The sequence below is a fragment of the Schistocerca gregaria genome, chromosome 6 (assembly GCF_023897955.1).
Source record: "Schistocerca gregaria isolate iqSchGreg1 chromosome 6, iqSchGreg1.2, whole genome shotgun sequence".
Taxonomy (NCBI): Eukaryota; Metazoa; Arthropoda; class Insecta; order Orthoptera; family Acrididae; genus Schistocerca; species Schistocerca gregaria.
Window position 1 is genome coordinate 564,147,987 of NC_064925.1, and position 25,526 is coordinate 564,173,512.

At 38.9% G+C, this 25,526-nt stretch overlaps 1 protein-coding gene across 4 annotated transcripts in view; it reads right to left on the bottom strand.

The window, feature by feature from the left end:
- The window catches only part of LOC126279018 (uncharacterized), a 174,758-nt gene that overhangs the window by 68,014 nt on the left and 81,218 nt on the right, over positions 1 to 25,526 (bottom strand). For 2 of the 4 annotated variants that reach the window (XM_049979408.1, XM_049979407.1), the window contains exon 6: positions 9,781 to 9,922. The exons of the other annotated variants lie outside the window; for them this stretch is intronic. In XM_049979408.1, coding sequence (XP_049835365.1) covers positions 9,781 to 9,922 — 142 coding nt within the window. The remainder of the gene's footprint in view (positions 1 to 9,780; positions 9,923 to 25,526) is intronic. 4 annotated transcript variants of the gene reach the window in all.

The following is a 25,526-nucleotide window of genomic DNA, read 5'->3' on the forward strand; positions in this document are numbered from 1 at the left end:
TCTTTTTAAAAATATTAATCAAATGACATTTCCAGATCATTAGACCTACCCTAATGTTCCTACCCCTGCAAATGTTCCCATTGTAAAATTTTCCCTATAAACCTACCCACTATCACCTACTACTTCCCTACCACAGGTAAATTCTAAATCATCAAAGGCAACAACAAAGCATTTTGCTCACTGCATAGTTTTCTATACAGGAAGAACTAAATTGCCTAAGTGCCGTGAATGACTACAGAAGAACTGTCTGCCTTGTGGCTACACAGGTGCTGAACATGCCGTACAGCCTGATTCAAGGGCCCTAAGAGCCTGCTACAGAACACTAAGCATTTGCAACCTTCTCCACACTACTAGTTTCCTTGAACCCTGAGAATTGGAAGTCGCTATCCAACTTGTTCTTGTATGTCATCACTTTACTGGTCTTGGCTTACATTAAGATATTCCCTCTTTTTTTCTTTAAAAATTTTCCAGTAATATTTCTTTACTCATTTACTAAATAGTTTTTATCTTCGTGTTTCCTTACCTCTTTTTTTTTCAGTCGCACTATTCATTGAAATTCTCATTTCTCTAACCCCTATCCCCTCTTTACCTCTTATTCTACTATTGTATCAATGTGTTGACTGCAGCACAGTGCATAACAATGCACTGCCTTTGAACTCCTACTCATCCTGATGTCTCATTCTCCACCTTTGTCTTTTTTCATTCTAACAACAATGAGATCCCTCTAAATCTGGGATTATGTGTTACATGGCCCTCCTTTCTATGCTTCCCAAATCTCTATCTTTGTCCTCCCTTGGGAAGGTACTAACAGTTCTGAGGGCTATTTTAGGTTTCTTCATTTTGTAAGTGTCTATTGGCAGTACTTAGAATTTAGCAGCCTAGAGATAAGCACGGGCCAGCCATTCGGAAGAGAGAATGTATGTGAATGAGGCAATGACCTGTTTCATGGTAAGGCTTGGAAAAGAAGAAGCATACACACACTCTTGATTACACAATCAACAGTACGTTATCAGGCTGACTAATACTGTAATACAGATCGAAGCAGATGACAATGGCAACATCATAGAGGTACAGAATGGAGGATAAAGGCAATGTTGTAGGTAAACATAAATTAAAAGGATGTATGAAGAGGTGAAAGGTTGAACCTATGTAGCCAGAAAATAAAATAAAATAAATATTTACTTGTGTAAGGAAAGATGTGCAGCAATTTCTGTTGAATGTAATATGAGCCACTAAACTTTGTCCAACAATTTCTGTTGCCTGTAATATGAGCCACTAAACTTTTAATCAATAAGCATCACTTTTTTTAACATTTTAGCTCCATAAGATTTTTTCTAATAGGAATACACACACACACACACACACACACACAACCACACAGACACTCAAACGATCACATTCGCTGGAGCAGCAAGATTGTTTTCTATTACGTGTTTCTGTATCATGCATTAATCCTCTATGGGTAAGTGGTTGCCATTCCCTTATTTTATGTAATTGTGGTTTAATGTATTATACACTATCTGATCAAAAGGGTCCAGATACCTATTAGTGGTCATTAACATGGGGTGTAACCACATGAAACCAGAAAAGATAGTGATGTATGCTGAGGTCCAAAGCAAAGCCAACATTCTAACTCATCCCAGAGGCATTCCATTGGGTGGTGTAGGACTCTGGGCAGAGAAGTCTATTTCAGGAATGTTACTGTCCTCAAATCACTGCCTCATAGATGCTGCTTAATGACATGGTGCACTGTCGTGGTGATTCAAATAGTCATCATCTCCAAATTGTTCCTCTACCATACCCAGTATACAATGTGTGTTCATGTCCTCTGGATTTTGCAATTTATTAAGCACAATAAAGGGACCATGCCATAAACAAGAGAAACATCCCGATGCCATAACATTGCATTCTCCACCACTACTGGCACTACATGTGAAAGCAGGTGTTCTTCATGCAATCACCAAATCCAAATCATTCCACACCAATTTTCACAGGTTACAGTGTGGTTCATCAGTCCAAATCACTCATGTCCAGTCATCCAGTGTCCAGTGGTGTTGTGTTTTATATCACCTCAAGTTTTACTTAGCACTGACTTCAGAAATGTGTAGCTTATGAGGAGCTTCTTGATTATTGCATCCTTTTCTAACTCCCTATGCACAGTCATTGTGGTAGCTGTTTTAGTGGTAGCACTTTGGAACTCACAAGTGGTTCCATCTTCTGATTTCATGTGACTTCACAACCACTCTCTGCAATGCTTGACAGTTGCTCTCTGTCAGCACATGTCATTTGCCTACTCTTGGTTTAGATGTTGTTCCTCCCCATTTCCACATTACACACATCACCAACAGTCAACTTGCACAGCTTTAGAAGAGTTGAAATTTTCCTTGCGGATGTGTTACTCAGGTGACATCCAATAATTAGTCTACATTCAAAATCATTGAGCACTCCTTACCTATTCTTTCTGCTGTTACCACTTCTCTACTGACAACACAATATTCCCAGAGTCCTTTTATAGTAGCAGGTCCACCTCTCATAACATCTACTGAAAAATACTTCATTACAAAGGAGGTGTCTGATTACTTTGCATCAGACAGTGTATATTAAAGTTATGTTCATTCAATGAAGTTATATCAATAGGGAAGTATTTGAACCTACACTTACCACCTCTACAGCTGCTGAAATGTTATCTGATTGTGAGAGATTGCTCTAAGGGATGGGTGTTTGGGAGAGACATCAATGACAGCAGGTTGGAGAGTGGAGAGGAGGCAGTAGAAAATAGTGTTATGAGGAAGGAGATGGGGAAGCAGATGCTATCACTACCACTCATTCATCTGCAGCTGAATTGTTGTCTTCCTTCTTTTAGGTTTGAAAGTTCATTGATAAAAGGCACAATGTCTAAAAAAATTTCATATTTGTTTTATTTATTCAGTAGGCTTTACTATTTTGATTTTTGTGGTAATTTCATTTCAAGAAAATAATGTAAATGTGTGAATACACCACAAAGACACACTTCTGAATGTTTTGCATTCTGAAACATGTTTGTAAAACTTGTAACATCCATCTGAGACACATCAGTTGCAAAACACAGTCATTGATTAATACCTCAACAAATAAGATAATTCTAAATTGTCTCATAATATCACTTTATGACTAATGTGAAAGCTAGGTCTTGAAATAAATTTTAACAAAAACTTCAAACAATAGATTGTAACTTCATTGTGTTAATTATCCTTATCATAATAATTCATAGACTGGAGAACAGTAGGTTCCAGAAAATATATTTTTCTTCTCTTCTGCCTCTTCAATAAATAATTGTGTCTATATTCATCATGTCATTTCTACATCTATCTGAAATTCTCCTGATCATTGCTCCACATAACTGATTTCTTTTTACACTATCTTTCACACAGTAATACACACATACAAAAGTGATTATGTGACAGTGTACAAGCACACTGCTCATCTGGGAGTGGACATGAACCCTGACAAAGAATCAAACCTGCTCCAAAGTATAAACTGCAGAGGGAAATGTTATGGATCCACTACAGGAGTGGGACAGAGTGTGTAGATGAAAGTTCTATGTACACACGTTGCCAATTAATTCATCAACACACATGATGGTGGCAACAAGGTCACTTTCAGAAATACTGTACTCCTGGAAGCTAATACCCATATGTGTATTTGTGTACCAATTTCTCAAATGACATTTAATTATTGATGATGAAAAAAAAAAAAAAAAATACTGAAGGTGAACGGGACAGCTAGTAAGTTTAACTATTTTTTATATAAAGCCAGAAGTGTGCTCCCTGCCGCCGTTGGATAAGCAGCTGCTGCAGCAAGTCGTATAACCCTAGCTTACTTATTTGTTAGATAGTTTAATTAATTTCTTTGCGTGTTTTTGGGTACTTGCATTGTTTAATTCATATATTTCGGGCGTATTATAGTATTTGACACTTGTAGCATCGCGCTTTAGTGTTTACTTCGTAGATTCTTATTTAAATTGCGTGTGAGTTTCGTATAGGAGGTGCAATTTCGAGTTTTAGTTACTGTAATCGTAAATGCAGCAGATTGTAGCGCAGTCGTTAGGCATTTGTACAGGTTAGTTGATACATTCTTTGTGTGTTCCGCTTGCGTTATCTAGGCACGGACTCGTGTTTCAGTAACTGTTGTTAAACATCAATTAGAATGGACAGGGACTGCGATTGCTGTGTTCGGATGAGGGCTGACTTGGCATCCCTTCGCTCACAGCTGCAATCGGCGCTGACTTCGGTCGCGCAGCTTGAGGCTGTTGCCAATGGGCACCACTGTGGGGAGCCGGACTCGGGTATCACGGGGATGTCAACCTCATCCCGTCTGTCCCCAGATCGGTCTGCCGCTGTGGTTGCCCCGGTTGCTGCCCGCAGTGGGGCTGAGCCCTCGCCTGTGGTTGATTGGGAGGTCGTTCCAAGGCGTGGCAGGCAGCGAAAGGCATCCCCGGAGGCTGATCAGAAAGCCTACCCGGTGCGTCTGACAAACCGGTTTCAGGCACTGTCTCTGGCTGAGCCAGATGCAGCCGCCTGCCCTGTTTCAGAGGATCATTCTCAGCCTTCAAGGTCCGGGCAACCGCAGAGGGTGGGCTTACTGGTAGTTGGGAGCTCCAATGTTAGGCGCGTAATGGGGCCCCTTAGGGATATGGCGGCTAAGGAGGGGAAGAAATCCAGTGTGCACTCCGTGTGCATTCCGGGAGGAGTCATTCCTGATGTGGAAAGGGTCCTTCCGGATGCCATGAAGAGCACAGGGTGCAGCCAGCTGCAGGTGGTGGCACATGTCGGCACTAATGATGTGTGTCGCTTTGGATCTGAGGAAATTCTCTCTGGATTCCAGCGGCTATCTGATTTGGTGAAGGCTGCCGGTCTTACTTACGAGATGAAGGCAGAGCTCACTATCTGCAGCATCGTTGACAGAACCGACTGCGGACCTTTGGTGCAGAGCCGGGTGGAGGGTCTGAATCAGAGGCTCAGACGGTTTTGCGACCGTATTGGCTGCATATTCCTTGACTTGCGCCATAGGGTGGTGGGGTTTCGGGTTCCGCTGAATAGGTCAGGAGTTCACTACACTCAGCTGGCGGCTACACGGGTAGCGGAGGCTGTGTGGCATGGACTGGGCGGTTTTTTAGGTTAGAAGGCCTCGGGAAAGTGCGGGATGGGCTGCAATGTCAAAGGGTGCTTGGCAATTACAGGACGTGCTTGGATCAAGGAACAGTCGGAATTATAGTTGTAAACTGTTGTAGTTGCGCTGGAAAAGTCCCTGAGCTTCAAGCGCTAATAGAAAGCACAGAAGCTGATATCGTTATAGGTACAGAAAGCTGGCTAAAGCCTGAAATAAGTTCTGCAGAAATTTTTACGAAGTCTCAGACGGTGTTCAGGAAAGATAGATTAGGCAGAATTGGTGGTGGAGTGTTGGTGTCTGTCAGTAGTGGTTTATCTTGTAGTGAAGTCGAAGTAGATACTCCGTGCGAATTGGTGTGGGTGGAGGTTATACTTAACAGCCGAATTAAGTTAATAATTGGCTCCTTCTACCGACCCCCAGACTCCGATGATACAGTTGCGGAACAGTTCAGAGAAAGTTTGAGTCTCGTAACAAATAAATACCCCACTCATACGGTTATAGTTGGTGGGGACTTCAACCTACCCTCGGTATGTTGGCAAAAATACTTGTTCAAAACCGGTGGTAGGCAGAAAACGTCTTCCGAGATTGTCCTAAATGCATTCTCCGAAAATTATTTAGAGCAGTTAGTCCACGAACCCACGCGAATTGTAAATGGTTGCGAAAACACACTTGACCTCTTGGCCACAAACAATCCAGAGCTGATAGAGAGCATCATGACTGATACAGGGATTAGTGATCACAAGGTCATTGTAGCTAGGCTCAATACCATTTCTTCCAAATCGATCAGAAACAAACGCAAAATAATTTTATTTAAAAAAGCGGATAAAGTGCCACTAGAAGCCTTCCTAAAAGACAATTTCCATTCCTTCCGAACTGACTATGCGAATGTAGACGAGATGTGGCTCAAATTCAAAGATATAGTAGCAACAGCAATTGAGATATTCATACCTCATAAATTGGTAAGAGATGGAACGGATCCCCCGTGGTACACAAAAAAGGTCCGAACGCTGTTGCAGAGGCAACGGAAAAAGCATGCGAAGTTCAGAAGAACGCGAAATCCTGAAGATGGGCTAAAATTTACAGACGCGAGAAATTTGGCACGTACTTCGATGCGAGATGCCTTTAATAGGTTACACAACGAAACATTGTCTCGAAATTTGGTAGAAAATCCGAAGAAATTCTGGTCGTATGTAAAGTACACAAGCGGCAAGACGCAGTCAATACCTTCGCTGCGCAGTGCCGATGGTACTGTTATCGACGACTGTGCCGCTAAAGCGGAGTTATTGAACGCAGTTTTCCGAAATTCCTTCACCAGGGAAGACGAATGGAATATTCCAGAATTTGAAACACGAACATCTGCTAGCATGAGTTTCTTAGAAGTAGATCCCTTAGGGGTTGCGAAGCAACTCAAATCGCTTGATACGGGCAAGTCTTCAGGTCCAGATTGTATACCGATTAGGTTCCTTTCAGATTACGCTGATACTATAGCTTCCTACTTAGCACTCATATACAACCGCTCGCTCACTGATAGATCTGTACCTACAGATTGGAAAATTGCGCAGGTCGCACCAGTGTTCAAGAAGGGTAGTAGGAGTAATCCATTTAACTACAGACCTATATCATTGACGTCGGTTTGCAGTAGGGTTTTGGAGCATATACTGTATTCAAACATTATGAATCACCTCGAAGGGAACGATCTATTGACACGTAATCAGCATGGCTTCAGAAAACATCGCTCTTGTGCAACGCAGCTAGCTCTTTATTCGCACGAAGTAATGGCCGCTATCGACAGGGGATCTCAAGTTGATTCCGTATTTCTAGATTTCCGGAAAGCTTTTGACACCGTTCCTCACAAGCGACTTCTAATCAAGCTGCGGAGCTATGGGGTATCGTCTCAGTTGTGCGACTGGATTCGTGATTTCCTGTCAGGAAGGTCGCAGTTCGTAGTAATAGACGGCAAATCATCGAGTAAAACTGAAGTGATATCAGGTGTTCCCCAGGGAAGCGTCCTGGGACCTCTACTGTTCCTGATCTATATAAATGACCTGGGTGACAATCTGAGCAGTTCTCTTAGGTTGTTCGCAGATGATGCTGTAATTTACCGTCTAGTAAGGTCATCCGAAGACCAGTATCAGTTGCAAAGCGATTTAGAAAAGATTGCTGTATGGTGTGTCAGGTGGCAGTTGACGCTAAATAACAAAAAGTGTGAGATGATCCACATGAGTTCCAAAAGAAATCCGTTGGAATTCGATTACTCGATAAATAGTACAATTCTCAAGGCTGTCAATTCAACTAAGTACCTGGGTGTTAAAATTACGAACAACTTCAGTTGGAAGGACCACATAGATAATATTGTCGGGAAGGCGAGCCAAAGGTTGCGTTTCATTGGCAGGACACTTAGAAGATGCAACAAGTCCACTAAAGAGACAGCTTACACTATACTCGTTCGTCCTCTGTTAGAATATTGCTGCGCGGTGTGGGATCCTTACCAGGTGGGATTGACGGAGGACATCGAGAGGGTGCAAAGAAGGGCAGTTCGTTTTGTATTATCGCGGTATAGGGGAGAGAGTGTGGCAGATATGATACACGAGTTGGGATGGAAGTCATTACAGCATAGACGTTTTTCGTCGCGGCGAGAGCTTTTTACGAAATTTCAGTCACCAACTTTCTCTTCCGAATGCGAAAATATTTTGTTGAGCCCAACCTACATAGGTAGGAATGATCATCAAAATAAAATAAGAGAAATCAGAGCTCGAACAGAAAGGTTTAGGTGTTCGTTTTTCCCGCTCGCTGTTCGGGAGTGGAATAGTAGAGAGATAGTATGATTGTGGTTCGATGAACCCTCTGCCAAGCACTTAAACGTGAATTGCAGAGTAGTCATGTAGATGTAGAAGAGATCAATATTTAAAAAAAAAAGAAAAAAAAGAAAAAAATGAAAAAGAAAGTGATTTGGTATTAAGGAAGAGAATACAAATGAAGAAAGAAACATAAATTTATTGTTGTAAAGCACATGCTGGATGCTGGGAAAGTCTTGCTGTCCAAGTGTAAATTAATATAGTTTGTGTGAAAGTGTGTGTAGTGATATAACAATTGGACATCAAAATGGAGGCAGACAGATGGACACTAAACGAAAAAAGTCGCCCATACTGTTGCAAGCCAGCACCCAGCATTGTGCTAGAAATAATGATGTAACTTCCAGAAACCATCTGGAAGATGAACCTGAAAAGGTTTGAAAACTAGTTCATGGAAAAAACATAATTATTAAAAAATGTGAGTGGTTACAGTTTTTATTTGTCCGTATGGGCATGGCATAAAACATAAACACACAAGTGAGGTGCTCAGTTTCTTCTCTCTCTAGAAATTTATACTTCACTGCATTTGTAATTAATTATATACTATTTTATATCTTTAGATCAAGCTGGATATTGTTTTGGCCCCTTTATTTTTTATAGATGTAAATTTTTAATTATTAAATAATGCCCACCGGAACATTAACATGCAAAGTTAAAGATAAAACACAAAAGCTGCAGACAAGGTGAGCAATAAATCACATAAGCTGTAAGCAATTATGGTCAGAACAAACCTTATAGGATGCTCAAAAGTACAGTCGACACTGTGGGTATGTACTAAATGCGAGTTTTCACCGAACCACATTTTCCTATTTACAGTGATCATTTTGGGTTCAAATGGAAGGAAAGAGACAAGCCTCATTAGAAATATGTTTGAGACAAAGAAAGAAAGAAAAAAAGATCCTATTAATGAATTTGCTGGTCATTTCATACGTGAAGATCATTGCTGTACTTCCCATCAAGACTCACAGTGACTGGAAATTGAATCTATCATCAGCATTTTCTCCCACAGTGTTGCGAAGTGAATAAAAACCATAATTAAAAAGAGAGTAACACAGAAAGCTTGAAATTAAACATAAAAAGTATGAAAACTATAAGAGTATTTCTTTATTTCAGTATTGCTGATAAGTAAATATTTTCTCTTATAACTATAGCATTGGTTCCAGGCCAATGATGGCCATTATCACAAATTAATGTTCAAGCAAATATCCATGGGATACACCTACACTGATCAGAGTCCGGTACACACTTTTCATTAAGATGTACACCAGTCTCAGACTGCCATCATATTCCAGAACTCAGAACTCACAATCTTAACTTGAGCAGTCAGGCACTTTAAGTGTCCCCTTACTGAACATACAGCTTTCTTGCAACAATTTAAGTGATGAAAGCTCACAAAGTAATGATTTCATTCATTCAAGCCAACTTCTGAAACACAAGCCATGAGGAAATATTAGATGTATTTAATGATTTCTGAGAAGAAATATAATGGAGGCCCTCCACAATTTCAAACTAAATCAAACATTTTATGTTTAACAACAGATGTTTAGTGGCTGTGCCTTCTAAAATATGAATAAATTGTTAAGGTCAGATGTTTTTATGTGGTTAAAAGTTTATGAAATCACTGCATATGAAATGTTTTGTGACCTGCGGTGAAAAGCATTTCTCTAGTTCACTGTTCTGTTTGATGCCACAATCCGTTTTTAATATTAAAGCAATAAGAAATAACTTTTGCTCTTAAAACAACCCACCACCTTGGACAGCTTATATGGCATCTTCTTACCATTTTTGAGCTGCAGCAGGACTGCACAATGCCACTTGTTTGACACGACTGATTCCCTGCCTCTCGCTCTATATATCCCATACTAACAAGCAATGGAATTTTTCCAATCCATGAGGAAGTAATGTTTATAAATGCAACATTTCTGTAAACACAGGCAGAATGCCACTACAGAAATTACACTTTATGGAAAGAAATTCAGAAAATGTTTAAACATTGAGCCAAGATTTGATTAAAATGACTACAACAGAAAGGAAATGACAAAAAGAATACACGAAATGGTGTAGAACTTTTCTGTAAAATATACAAAATTATAGGTAAAACAAAGAAAGCATTAGTAACGCAAGGCTGTTAATTACATTCAGAGGCAAGTTACTATGCCACAGATGCCCATAAAACAGGAAAAAGCAGTAAAAAGCAAAATAATAATTAATCAAGATTAAAATATTTACACAGAGCAATGTTTCCTTCACTTTTAGACAATGCATAAAAATTGCAACAGTTTACACTCTCTTTGCAGTAGTGTGCTGAACAATAATTGGCAATAAAGACAGTCATAGCAGCCGAGGCTAATTAGATGAGCTAGTAAATTCTATAACTTTCAGCTCAGCTTACTTTTGGTGTAACTTAAGCACAAATATGGAGTTGAAAAAGATGACACTGATCAAGGAACTTAAAATTTTAATATTACATTCTGTAATCCTTTATTCAAGTAAGTATTAAGAGGGTTTGCTGAAAAGTAACGCCTCCATATTTTTTTATTGAGGACTCTTAAAGCCTCTACAATGAAACAAATGTTGTTAACAGTATACATATTTATTCTTCACATCACAAATTGGTGTGGTTCCTATTGTTTCTCTCAATACGTGGGATTATACTAGGCATGGCCTTCACCTCAACAGGAAAAGGAAGACTAAACTGGCTGAGAAAATAGCAGGAAAGTTAAAGGGGGGAGGCACTGTCATGAGTGATAAAATACCAGTGGTTATAGGGTTTAGAGAAGACCCTTTTTCAGGGTATTGAAGACAGAAAGAAACCAAATTTTAAGAGAGGTTAGGACTGAGAAAAACCTTCAGTTTGAGAAAGAAACCAAAAAACTTAACTCAGTCAATGTGAAATGTCAGCTATCTTTATTGCATCAAAATATTCGAGGACTGAGAAATAAAATTAATGAATTAATTATCTGCATAGATGAATTAGAGTCTTAAAACCCAGCTGACATAATCTGCCTCTCTGAACAACATGTGACCACTGGTATAGAACTTTTAAGCGTTACATGGTTTAGGTTAGCATCTCACTTTTGTAGAGCAGAAATGGAGAAAAGGAGGAGTTGCCACATTCATCAGGAACTGCCAAATATAAGAACATATACATTCATAAATTTTGCCTAGAAGCATGTGCAACAGAAGCAGAATTTCACAAAAGGTTCTTCATAATATTAAGTGTAATATTGAGCACCTGCAGGTAACTTTAATCTGTTCATAAACCACCTTGAAGCTATACTAGTCCATTTAACAACCAAAAACAAAGAAATAGTGGTTGCTGGTGATTTCAATGTAGATATCCTTAAAGACTCTCAAAATAAGAAATTACATGAGTTAGTAACACTATCATTCAACTTAATTCCCGCTGTAAAGTTCCCCACTAGGGTAGCCAATTGCTCACAAAGAGCCATTGATAATATCTTTATAGAATTATATTAAAACACCGATAGTCAATGGCCTCTCAGACCATGACATGGAGTTCCTTCTGTTTAATAATGAACATGATATAAAATCTGTTAAATCTCAGCTCAAGAGGATAATCAATAAGCCAAAAATTGATTATTTTAGGACACTTCTCAGAGACCTTCATTGGAATGATGTTTACAGTGTTCATGGCATGAATGGAAAATATAACACTTTTGTGAATAAAGTGCTTACGTTATTTGAACACTGTTTCCCCCAAAACTAACTAAGGTTAGAGCAAAGTCTACAAAGAAGCCATGGATTACTCAAGGAAGGGGTATCTTGTAAAACAAAAATAAAACTGTATCTGTCAATCCGAAAAAGTTCTGATGTTGATGCTATAGCACATTTCAAGAAATACTGCAAAATATTAAAGACTGTAATATGGACATCAAAGTAAATATATTGCAAGGAAAGGATAGTCATATCAGATAACAAAATAAAGACAGTATGGGATTTAGTGAAGGAGGAGACTGGTAGAACCAGACATGAAGAGGGACAAATAGCATTAAGAGTAAATGATACATCGGCAACCGATGTGTATAATGTTGCAGAATTTTTTAACAAACATTTTATAACTGTTACTGAAAAGATGAGGATGTCAGGTTTTGTAGATGCTGCTGTGGAATACTTCAGACTAGACATTTCAAGTAACTTCAGTAATATGAATCTGACCTTCACTACCTCAGTGGAAATAATTTTCATCATAAAATCTTTAAAATCTAAAACATCTAGTGAGTATGATGAAATATCAACAAAGTTAAGTAACAAATTAAGCTATCTGTGTAATCAGTCGTTTATCAGTGGAATGTTTCCTGAATGGTTGAAATATGCTGAAGTTAAGCCATTGTTTAAGAAGGGAGATAAAGAAATAGCATCAAATTTCCTTCCAATTTCACTTTTGCCAGCATTCTCAAAAATTTCAGAAAAAGTAGTGTGCAATAGGCTTTACAACCACCTTATCCCAAATAACATACTGTCAACGTTGCAGTTCGAAATTCTAAAGGGTTATGATACTGAGAAGGCTATCTACACTTACAGTGAAAATGCGCTTACTTCATTAGACAAAAAATTACAGGCAACTGGTATATTTTGTGATCTGTCAATGACATTTGACTGTGTAAATCACAATATCCTTTTAAGTAAATTAGAATATTATAGTGTAACAGGAAATGCTGCAAAATGGTTCAAATCTTATATCTCTGGCAGGAAACAAAGGGTGTTATTAGGAAAAAGACATGTATTAAGCTATCAGGCATCATTCAACTGGGAACTAATCACATGTGGGTTCTCACAAGGTCTCATTTTAGGCCCCTTACTTTTTCTTGTGTATATCAATGACCTTTCATCAGTAACATTCAGATACCACGTTGGTTTTGTTTGCCAATGATACAACCATTGCAGTAAATAGCAAATTAAGTGTAATCTTAAAAAGATCAGCTAATAAAATATTTGTGGACATTAATCACTGGTTCCTAGCCAATTCTTTGTCACTAAACTTTGAAAATACACACTACCTGCAATTCAGAACTTGTAAGGGGTGTCCCACGAGTATATGCCTAACATACGATGACAAGCATATAGAATAAGTGGACAGCGTTAAGTTCTTGGGATTACAGCTTGATAATAAATTCAACTGGGAGGAGCACACTGCAGAACTGCTGAAGTGTCTTAACAAATCTCTATTTGCAATGTGAATTGTGCCAGACAAAGGGGATATAAAAATGAAAAAGCTGGCATACTATGCTTACTTTCATTCTTTATGTCATATGGGAATATTTTTTGGGGTAATTCATCAAGCCAAGCTAAAGTTTTCTGGGCACAAAAACGTGCAGTAAGAGTTATATATGGTGTGAACTCAAGAACATTCTGCAGAAGCCTGTTTAGGGAACTAGGGATACTAACTACTGCTTCCCAATATATTTATTCCTTAATGAAATTTGTAATTAAAATAGATATTACTTTTTCAAACCAACAGCTCAATTCATGGAATCAATACTAGAAATAGGAATATTCTTCACACGGATTTAAAGTCACTTACTATTGTACAAAAAGGTGTGCATTATTCAGGAACACACATTTTCAATAGCTTGTCAGCAGCCATAAAAGGCTCAGCAACCAATGAAATTCAGTTTAAGAGAAACCTAAAGGATTTATTGGTGGTCAGCTCCTTCTACTCCATTGATGAATTTCTCAGTAGAACCAACTGATTTGTGTGTGTCTATGTCTGTAAGTACACTCTAACTTCTGCACCATTTCAGTGCAGTAATGTCTTCATTGTACATAAGTATTATAGTAGTTCTATTACATGTTTATTACCTTATAAATAAATAAAAAACATTTTTTATTTTAAATTCATTCATTAGTGTATGTAAAATGATTCTTACATAAAAAAATTTAAAAAATAATAAAAAAAGGACCTTGGGACCTGTGGAAGGTACATTAGCTTATTTGTTTCAGTTGTAAATATTTGTCATGTATTATTGTTTTTCTGACATGTTCTACATCCTGGAGGACCTCCTCACTATGGATCAATTGGAATGAAAGTAAAGCTACTCTAATGTAATCTACATATTTGCAGCCCCACTATAGGGTTCTGAATTGTAGCATTTAATGTGGCACTGTATAACACAACTATGTCAGTGCATGAGAAACAGCAAGCCATAATTGAGTTTTGAATTTGAAGACTGTCCTCACACTGAGCAGCCCCTCCTTCAGCACACGAGTGTTACGACATTGCAACAATCTGATGTCTTGAGTCACTGTCATTGATCATCCACTACACTGTCCTCACTTGACCCCATCTGACTTTCATCTGTTTCAGAAAAAAAGAGGACTCCACTTTGACAGTGATGAAGCAGTACAGGCAGAAGTGAGGTTGTGGCACTATGCATAAAGTCACAATATTAGAGAAGGAAAGTTGCTACTTATCATATAGCAGAGATGCTGAGTCGTGATAGGCACAACTGAAAGATTCACACAATTATAACTTTTGGCCATTACGGCCTTTGTCAGCAATGGACACACACACACACACACACACACACACACACACACACACACACACACACACACGCACGCACACACACAAACACACACACACACACACACACACACACACACGCACACACACTCATGCAAACGTGTGTGGTTTCAGTGGGCTGAAACTGCAGACATGTGTGCAAGTTGCATTTGTGTGAGTGTGTGTGTGTGTGTGTGTGTGTGTGTGTGTCTATTGCTGACAAAGGCCTTATGGCCAAAAGCTATAACTGTGTGAATCTTTTCGTTGTGCCTATCATAACGCAGCGTCTCCGTTATATGGTGAGTAGCAACTTTCCTTCTCTAATATTCTTACATTCCATTCTGGATTTTCCATTGTATGAAGAAAGTCAAACATTCTACAGTGATGGTACCAACAAACTGGTCTCTCGTTGGGAGAAATGTGTTCATTGTGAGGGTGACAATGTTGTAAATATGTAGGTATGGAGAATAAAGATGTATAATGTCAATAACATTTGTTTTACTTACAAAACTTCAGGAGTTTTCACACAAAAAATTCAGGGGCGTCGCTCCTCAGCATGATCTTGTAATTATTATGTGCTCTCAATATGTGTACACTGAGGGTTCATTTATCACTCTGAAGATCCCATCCCAACTGTTCAGGGGGGGAAAAAATTATGCAATTAGATCATAGCCATAGTCGTAGCCTTTTTTCTGATGTTTATAGTTATTCTGGGTTTCTATAGTGTGTGTGAAATGAGATGACTATACGCAAAAGTTTCTTATCAGGTTCACTATTTATAGTATTGTTGCAAGAACTGACAACAGATTAAATGATTGTAAGTGAACTAGAAGGTCCAAACTATATACTTAAACAGTTCTGCAAGAAGAATGTTGCTACACTCCTGGAAATGGAAAAATGAACACATTGACACCGGAGTGTCAGACCCACCATACTTGCTCCGGACATTGCGAGAGGGCTGTACAAGCAATGATCACATGCACGGCACAGCGGACACACCAGGAACCGCGGTGTTGGCCGTCGAATGGCGCTAGCTGCGCAGCATTTGTGCACCGCCGCCGTCAGTGTCAGCCAGTTTGCCGTGGCATACGGAGCTCCATCGCAGTCTTTAACACTGGTACCATGCCGCGACAGCGTGGACGTGAACCGTACGTGCAGCTGACTGATTTTGAGCGAGGACGTATAGTGGGCATGCGGGAGGCCGGGTAGACGTACCGCCGAATTGCTCAACACGTGGGGCGTGAGGTCTCCACAGTATATCGATATTGTCGCCAGTGGTCGGCGGAAGGTGCACGTGCCCGTCGACCTGGGACCGGACCGCAGCAACGCACGGATGCACGCCAAGACCGTAAGATCCTACGCAGTGCCATAGGGGACCGCACCGCCACTTTCCAGCAAATTAGGGACACTGTTGCTCCTGGGGTATCGGCGAGGACCATTCGCAACCGTCTCCATGAAGCTGGGCTACGGTCCCGCACACCATTAGGCCGTCTTCCGCTCACGCCCCAACATCGTGCAGCCCGCCTCCAGTGGTGTCGCGACAGGCGTGAATGGAGGGACGAATGGAGACGTGTCGTCTTCAGCGATGAGAGTCGCTTCTGCCTTGGTGCCAATGATGGTCATATGCGTGTTTGGCGCCGTGCAGGTGAGCGCCACAATCAGGACTGCATACAACCGAGGCACACAGGGCCAACACCCGGCATCATGGTGTGGGGAGCGATCTCCCACACTGGCCGTACACCTCTGGTGATCGTCGAGGGGACACTGAATAGTGCACGGTACATCCAAACCGTCATCGAACCCATCGTTCTACCATTCCTAGACCGGCAAGGGAACTTGCTGTTCCAACAGGACAATGCACGTCCGCATGTATCCCGTGCCACCCAACGTGCTCTAGAAGGTGTAAGTCAACTACCCTGGCCAGCAAGATCTCCGGATCTGTCCCCCCATTGAGCATGTTTGGGACTGGATGAAGCGTCGTCTCATGCGGTCTGCACATCCCGCACAAATGCTGGTCCAACTGAGGCGCCAGGTGGAAATGGCATGGCAAGCCGTTCCACAGGACTACATCCAGCATCTCTACGATCGTCTCCATGGGAGAATAGCAGCCTGCATTGCAGCGAAAGGTGGATATACACTGTACTAGTGCCGACATTGTGCATGCTCTGTTGCCTGTATCTATGTGCCTGTGGTTCTGTCAGTGTGATCATGTGATGTATCTGACCCCAGGAATGTGTCAATAAAGTTTCCCCTTCCTGGGACAATGAATTCACGGTGTTCTTATTTCAATTTCCAGGAGTGTATTTTAGTAGTCTGCTCTACTAAACATAACCCCATACAGTCTCCCTCATTCCACATGACTTACACTGATCATTTAATTGAATAAATGTATCAGTCACAATAGGCTATAAACTTCCTTTACTTCATGTCTATGGTTTCATATATTTTGTCATCAGGCTACCGGCTTTGGTCTATAATGACCATCTTCAGAGCTGTTTTATAAAATGTGTCATAATATACTGGAGCCATCACTATGGCTCCAGTATATTAGGACATATTTTTTATAAAACAGATCTGAAGATGGTCATTACAGACCAAAACTGATAGTCTGATGACAAAAAATTTGTGACCATAGTCTTGAAGGAAGGGAAATTGATTCTGTATTCAGGGTACTGTGTAATTTGCAACCATGTCGCAGCTTGTGAGACAGTAGGTTATTGTAAATGGTCTCTCCCCCCCCCCCCCCCCCCCTTTTCCCTTCCTCTCTCCGTCTCAATGAATAACATTCAGATAAAAAAAAATCTGCCACAGCAGACTTAATGGAATTGTTCATGATGAATAGGGAACAGTGCACAGAAGTGTACATACTAATGGGTGATACGTAATTAATTACAGATCTGAGCTACAAACTCTCAAACTTGGTGTGCCACACGTTTCTGTACTCAAGCCAATACCATTTATTCTCTGTGTAAATGACTTTTGGCAGAATATGAACTATAAACTCACAACATATAATGATGACACAACAATTATCTGCACACTTCAGATGAAGGAGGCTCTTGAAAAGGAAGCAGTTCTGAATACAGAAAATTTAAAACAAGTATCTGCTATAAAACAATCTTAATAAGAGTTTAAAATTGTGTATATAGTGTTTCAAACCAAACGGAGTGAAATGTATAGAGTAAATATTAAAATAAATACAGATGCATTTTAAAGAAGTAAGCAGCACAACATTTTATGAAAATACTATAGATAAGCATATGACATGGACAGGAGGAGGGGAGGGAGACTGAAGCACCGTGCAGAAATATAAGCATAGAGATGTGCAAAATGGCAGAAGTTCTGGATAATAAAGTTCTCAGGACCAGGTACTGTAGACTCAAGTTCCCACACCTATCCTGTTCAATACATTCAGTACATGTAAGGGAGAGGACATAAGATGACTATTTAAAAAGTATTTGTAATTCAGAAAAGAGATGTAAAGTGTATAGCAAAAATACCACCCAGATAATACTGTACACAAGCTTTTATACAGCACAATATTATGACAGTGTACTCACTATATTCATATCAGAATATTATGGCAGTCAGAGCAACTGTCAGTCACCTCTTCAATAAAGACACAAATGGCTATCCAACAAACAGAAATGGAAAATTGTTACACAAAATAAAAAAACTTTAAACTGACAATGATTGCTCCAAGTGAAGCAGGCAAAAGGCTATTTAATAATCAACCATAATAATTAAGACAGTGAAAGGAATTAAAATCGCTAAAAACCACATAAAGGTTTATCTTACAGGGGAATGTATGAACAGTAAAGGCAAGTATTTAAAATGTAATTAAACTTCAGAAGTCATTTTATAATGAAGAGTGTATAAACAAAAGGGATAAAAATGTACCAACCATTTGCAATTGAATAATTTTGAAACAAAATGAATTACAGTTACTGATAACATGCAAAACATCAGTGTATATGTTAAATTTGTTTCTGGTAGTTGGTGCTGGCAGTTCACGCTGTCCATGTGCAAGTGGTGGGGTTGATGCCACAGTACAATGAAGTAGAAAACAATCATCTAGCAACAATGGCTGGGATGAGGTTGTCATTTGTGGAATTTATGGTTGTATTGAAGTGATATTGCAAGTATCAGAATATTCACTATGTACAATGGTACTGACAGTAAGGGTTTAAAATATGGCCACCAACATATTTCAAAATTACCTGTATTTATGATAAGTTCAAAGCCAATGGAACTGTTACACATGTGAAGAAGGCAAGATCCATCCAGTCACAAACAGTTACACATCCAGTGTCCAAAGCTACAGTATTGCAACATTTCATCCAATCACAGCAAAAATTAATAAATCAAGGAGTGTGCGAAAGCAGGATGAGTCACTCATGAGAAAGAAACTTCCATAAGGGTGCAAGGTGGAACCAATGTAATGATATAGAGGCTTATTTCACTAGGGGTAAGATAGATACTGCCTACAGGAAAACTAAAGAGACCTTTGGAGAAAAGAGAACCACTTGTATGAATATCATGAGCTCAGATGGAAACCCAGTTCTAAGCAAAGAAGGCAAAGCAGAAAGGTGGAAGGAGTATATAGAAGGCCTACACAAGGGTGATGTCCTTGAGGAAAATATTATGGAAATGGAAGAGGATGTAGATGAAGATGAAATGGGATATACGATACTGCGTGAGGAGTTTGACAGAGCACTGAAAGACCTGAGTCAAAACAAGGCCCCAGGAGTGGGCAACATTCCATTAGAACACCTGACGGCCTTGGAAGAGCCAGTCCTGACAAAACTCTACCATCTGGTGAGCCAGAAGTATGTGACAAACGAAATACCTCAGACTTTAAGAAGAATATAATAATTCCAATCCCAAAGAAAGCAGGTGTTGACAGATGTGAAAATTACCGAACTATCAGGTTAATAAGTCATAGCTGCAAAATACTAACCTGAATTATTTACAGACGAATGGAAAAACTGGTAGAAGTCGACCTCAGGGAAGATCAGTTTGGATTTCCTAGAAATGTTGGAACACATGAGGCAATACTGACCTTACTACTTATCTTAAAAGAAAGATTAAGGAAAGGCAAACCTACATTTCTAGCATTTGTAGACTTAGACAAAGCTTTTGACAATGTTGACTGGAATACTTTCAAATTCTGAAGGTGGCAGGGGTAAAATACAGGGAGCAAAAAACTATTTACAATTTGTACAGAAACCAGATGGCGGTTATAAGAGTCGAGGAGCATGAAAGGGAAGCAGTGGTTGGAAAGGGTGTGAGACAGGGGTGATAGCCAATCCCCGATGTTATTCAATCTGTATATTGAGCAAGCAGTAAAGGAAACAAAAGAAAAATTCGGATTAGGCATTAAAATCCATGGAGAATAAATAAAAACCTGGAAGAGCAGTTGAACGGAATGGACAGTGTCTTGAAAGGAGGATATAAGATGAACAACAACAAAAGCAAAACAAGGATCATGGAATGTAGTCGAATTATGTCGGGTGATGCTGAGGGCATTAGATTAGGAAATGAAACACTTATAGTAGTAAAGGAGTTTTGCTATTTGTGGAGCAAAGTAACTGATGATGGTCGAAATAGAGAGGATATAAAATGTAGACTGGAAATGGTAAGGAAAGCGTATCTGAAGAAGAGAAATTTGTTAACATCGAGTATAGATTTAAGTGTCAGGAAGTCGTTTCTTTAAGTATTTGCATGGAAGTGAAACATGGACGATAAATAGTTTGGACAAGAAGAGAATAGAAGCTTTCGAAATGTGGTGCTACAGAAGAATGCTGGAGATTAGATGGGTAGATCACGTAACTAATGAGGAGGTATTGAATATAATTGGGGAGAAGAGGAGTTTGTGGCACAACTTGACAAGAAGAAGGGACCGGTTGGAAGGACATGTTCTAAGGCATCAAGGGATCACAAATTTAGCATTGGAGGGCAGTGTGGAGGGTAAAAATCGAAGAGGGAGACCAAGAGATGAATACACTAAGCAGATTCAGAAGGATGTAGGCTGCAGCAGGTACTGGGAGATGAAGAAGCTTGCACAGGATAGAGTAGCATGGAGAGCTGCATCAAACCAGTCTCAGGACTGAAGACCACATCAACAACATAAGTAGTTTGAGCACATGGTAGATGAGGGTGACAAATTTTCTGGGAAATTTGTTTACCCTGACAAGCCAAAAATGAACCTAAGTAATACAGTGAAACCATGTTGATTGTGTCTACTGGGCTCCTGAAAATTCTCAAGTTCATTTGAAGTAGGTAGGATGTAGTCTGTTATCATGTGATTTGATTGGTCCCTTCTTCTCTGGGGATACTATAACAGGTCAAAATAGCCTCTGACAAGGGTTTTGCTTGACATTCAAACACTGCATGAAGATGAAAGAACTTAAAGGAAACATGGTGAAGTCCGACCTTACCATTATCAAGATGACAGGATGTATCTAGGCAGATCAAAGAGGACTTACAGGATATCCATCTTGCTCTCCAGATTTAACACCTATGGACTTTTAGCTGTGGCACCATCAAGTACATTGTGTGTCAACAAAACAAGCTGCAATCAATGATCTCCATTAAAAAAGTGTTGCATCATGCACTACAATAATGCCAAACACTTGTAGCCATTGTTTGATCTGCAGTTCAATGCCATCAGAATTGTTTAGAAGCTTCTGCTGGTCATTTCAGAAATACAAGATGACTCCAAATGCCAAGAATTGTACCTATAAGACAAATCTTTATGAACGGGCTATTAAACAGCGAGTCCCTTAATTAAGGCCATGGCTGACCACCTGTCCTATCCTCATAGACTACCTGTCCCATCCTCATAAAGCATATTATGTATGCTGTGTATTGTATATCTTGATCTATTGATTTGCATTATATTACCCTAACAAATGCCATCACTGTGAGATGATCCTTGGTTGAATAAAGATAAATAAACAAAATGTACAGACAAGAACATAAATGCATTAAAAAAAGAATTCATATGGAAAGCACTGTTTTCTAGCAATATATGTGGAATTACTTGTTACTAGCATGAACTGCATTCAAAAACATAATAAATTATGTGTTTATACTAACCCCTACTAAATTGAGGATTAAATGTTTCTTCTGCAGGCCCTTTCAACTCTGGATGAAACAAAGAACTCAGAGGTTAAAATGATAAGTATATCCTTGAAACTTTTGAATTTGCCAAGCTATATATTTGCATCAATGGTAGCGCATAATACTTTTCAGAAAACTGTTAGATAGGTTGCAATGCCACTAAAGTGAAGCTCCTCACTTACACTTTTCAGGGGACTTGAAAAAATGATATAAATGATGGAAAATGTAAATGGCAGGAAATTACTTTTATGCACTTAGTGTACGTAAGTTCTATATTTCATGAACTAAAGGGTGAAAACTATACAAAAATTTACATAAGTCAAACAGGCAGGATGTCTGAAATGTGCTTCAAAGACCATGCTTCAATTCACAACAATAAAACAGCGTTTGGTGCACATCTTCTAACACTAAAGCGTAGAGTTGGAATTATTGATATGCATTTGGAAACGTTGTACAATGAACTTAAGGAACACTTCCTGACAATGCTGGAAGAAATTGAGATTTTTTACACACAGTCTGCAAGATCCTAGCAGCACATTAAATCAACAGAAATTTTTTATTGACAGTGCATTTTTTAGTAACTTTGAAGGCCTCTTCCAATCATCCACCTTGTTGCAGCACATGTGTGATCAACAGTCCCACTCATCAAGAAAAGACAGAAACAGCCCTTCAGCTTACACACCATCCTAGCAGCAGGACAATGCAGACTGGTTTCATTACATATTGCAAAACTGTGTATGACATACTAAGCCACCAAGCACAAGCAAATTCAATTAACTGTAACTGTCACACCCAGATCCCTGCAACTTTACTTGCTGCACATAGTTTCACTTTAATAATTTATTGTTCTTTAATTTTTAAAGTTTCATACTTTCAATGTTTTTAAAATTTTTAATATTTAGTGACACTCCATGCAGTTCTAAGTCCTCTACATAATTCTGCTTCCACATTTGTATCATCTTCATGTCTTTCACTATTTATGCAGCCATTGTTCTAAGACTACACTTTTAAATATTTTAACAATTTTTTTTTTATAACTTTATATTTTACACTTACAGTATAACACCTATGTCTTTATACTTTCAAAGTTTCACACTTTTAATATTTTGTTATATGAATGACTGATGAGTGATTGTACAGTGTAGTGTTGGGTTTATGTAGTTATGAATGAAGGGAAGGGAGAGCATGAAACTCAGTGTCACCACATAGCCTACTCATCTAGAAAAGCACGAAGTGGGCCACCAAGCTATACATCCCTAACCAACAGACAAATCACCATCAACAGTATCATATGCCCTCACTTCATGAGATACTGTGGAGAGGTTTGGAATCTAACGCAGGACATTAGCGCAAAGACCAGTGATCAGAAACCTTATGCCACCACCTCTCCTCCTCTTCCCAGCCAAATACCGGCTGTGAAACTTCCATTAACCAACAGGATTCAAGCTCGCTGACCTCCAAGCTGAGAAACACCACACCACCATCTCAGCTATGCATGCAGATTTGTAAAATATATTATAACACTAAATTAGGGGCACGTAGCAGCATGAACTTTAAAAACAAACTTATTTTTAGGAATGAAAAAGTGGCTGTATTGACATTACTAATTATGACAAATAAAACTTTGTCTTAAGTTTTATTTAACTGTAAGACTTTCAAAACTGTTATATTTTTGATATCACTGTTTAACGATGTACTATGAGAAGTAATGATCACTCAGTTACATGATATGTAAGGCTCTTTAGGTTTCAGAATTTCTGTGTAATGAAATAGTGTGACAGTGTCTGTATTTTTTAGGATAAAAAGTTAGGATCTTACTTACAATTTCAAAATATAATAAAGGTTTTTGTTATTCAAAGTTCAAAAGTGTTTTTGTATGCCTATAAACATGGCATGTTTCTTCTTTCTATTTCCATTTATTAACTTTCCAGTTTTTTTTAACTTTGTTCCAGTAATGAAACAGTTATTTAACATTCTATCATGATGAATTACATCTAAAAAAATTAAATAACAAGTTCCTTTTTTACTATTTGTTTACTATCTCATCAAACTATTCACACTTTCAGAGCTGTTGGATGATCCTCTGCTCACACATTATTTTCTTCACAGTTGTTAGTCTCAAGTGTGTTGCTCACATTTTGTCACTACTGGAGGATCAATAAAATATTCATCCAATGATAACAAGCTAACTCGCACAGAAGCTCACTAACCAATTTTCCAATGTTGAAATTAAGTTACTAATTATTCATATTTTACATTTACAGAGTCCTTTGCGTAAGAGGTGCGTTAAAATATTTTCAATTAATGCCAAAAACTGTTATGGTCACCAGCACTCTCTATACAACTAACACACTGGCGGACTTCAATAATTTTGCTCCAGCTACCATTCACTGAATTGCTGAATGTCAGAGGAATCTGTTCTTTTGCCTCTGCTACATGCATAACATACTTTGTAGTACTTCCATCAGTGCAACAAGAAACAACAGTCGTAGCACATGAATGGTAATGATTATGGTTAGTGCCTCACAATCATGTAGCATTTCATACATTTTTCCATTAGTTCAAGAATCATTTGCATGTGATTTCTATTGGCATACTTTTGCATTGATTTAGAATGGTCAATCATGGCAATGCCTTACTAAGGAAAACATGGGCAATAAATAAATTTAGGGCTGACATAAGAATTTTCTAATGTGTAAGAGAACCCTGAATGAAAACCAAACAATGAGATGAGTAAGGGAAATTACTCACAAGAAGGACAGAAGCATTGTGCAGAAGATAGGTACCAAAATAAGAACTGAAATAAAGCTTACAAACTTATGTTCTTCAACACCCACATGCATGCAAACAGCTATACAGTCCCATTGCTGTCTCCTAATTGGGTGCAAAGTTGTTTTGGATGGAGGTAGAGAAATGAATAAGAAACAGCTGAGGGAAGGAAAGGCCACTAGAAAGATACATGTGCTAGCAGGGGGATTTTGGGTGGGGGAGGAGGGGTGGGGGTGGGGGGAGCAAGGGAAAGAGGATGAATATGATGCCAGAGAAAACTCACTCTGTTGCAGGCAAGGGTAGTGAGTAGCATGTTGCACACATAGCTGCATGCAGCACAGGTTGCAGCTGAGTAGAGCATAATAGAGTAAAGGCAGAGGGAGATCTCTGAGAGGACACACTGGAAGAAGTTCCATAGACATACAAACTGAAATGAAATGTGAGTATCCCAGGGCAATAGTGAGAGTAAGACTCTGATGTTGGAAGGGGGAAGGATAATCTGTCTAAACCTTTAGATTTGATTCATTACTGGAATGCTTTAGCAGGCATGATCCTATTACAGATGGTGTCCTCTTAACTTCTTCTGCCCTTTGAGAGGACTAACAGTTGAATGTACAGTCTGAGCAAAAGTTTAACTTCAATTTTTTTGCATTATCAGTTCATTGCTATGGGTAAAATAAAGGATTAATGACAAAAATATCCTAATATTGTCATCATTCTGTCCTAGATTTCTCATTGTTTGATTTTATTAAATATCCTAGGACTGACTGTGGACTGAGAAATTAAGCAGTTGATCAACTGAGCAGTCTGAAATTCACCCACTTAGCCATCAATCCACATGGCAATAATATATGAAGACATAGTGCACCATCAGTAATAATACAAAAAAATCAATTTTTCACAGTATGTTAGGTTAAAGAAAAATAATCGAATAAGTCTATGAATAATTTTGTGAGTTACTGCAGTACATAATACAATGCTCTATATCTGCAACCATTTGAGTAAATGTTGTACATCATTCTAAGTGCTAAAGCAAGATGCAGCAGACATGCAGTCTCAATTACAGAAATCAACTTAGCCATGCAGTTGTATACAAACAAATGCCC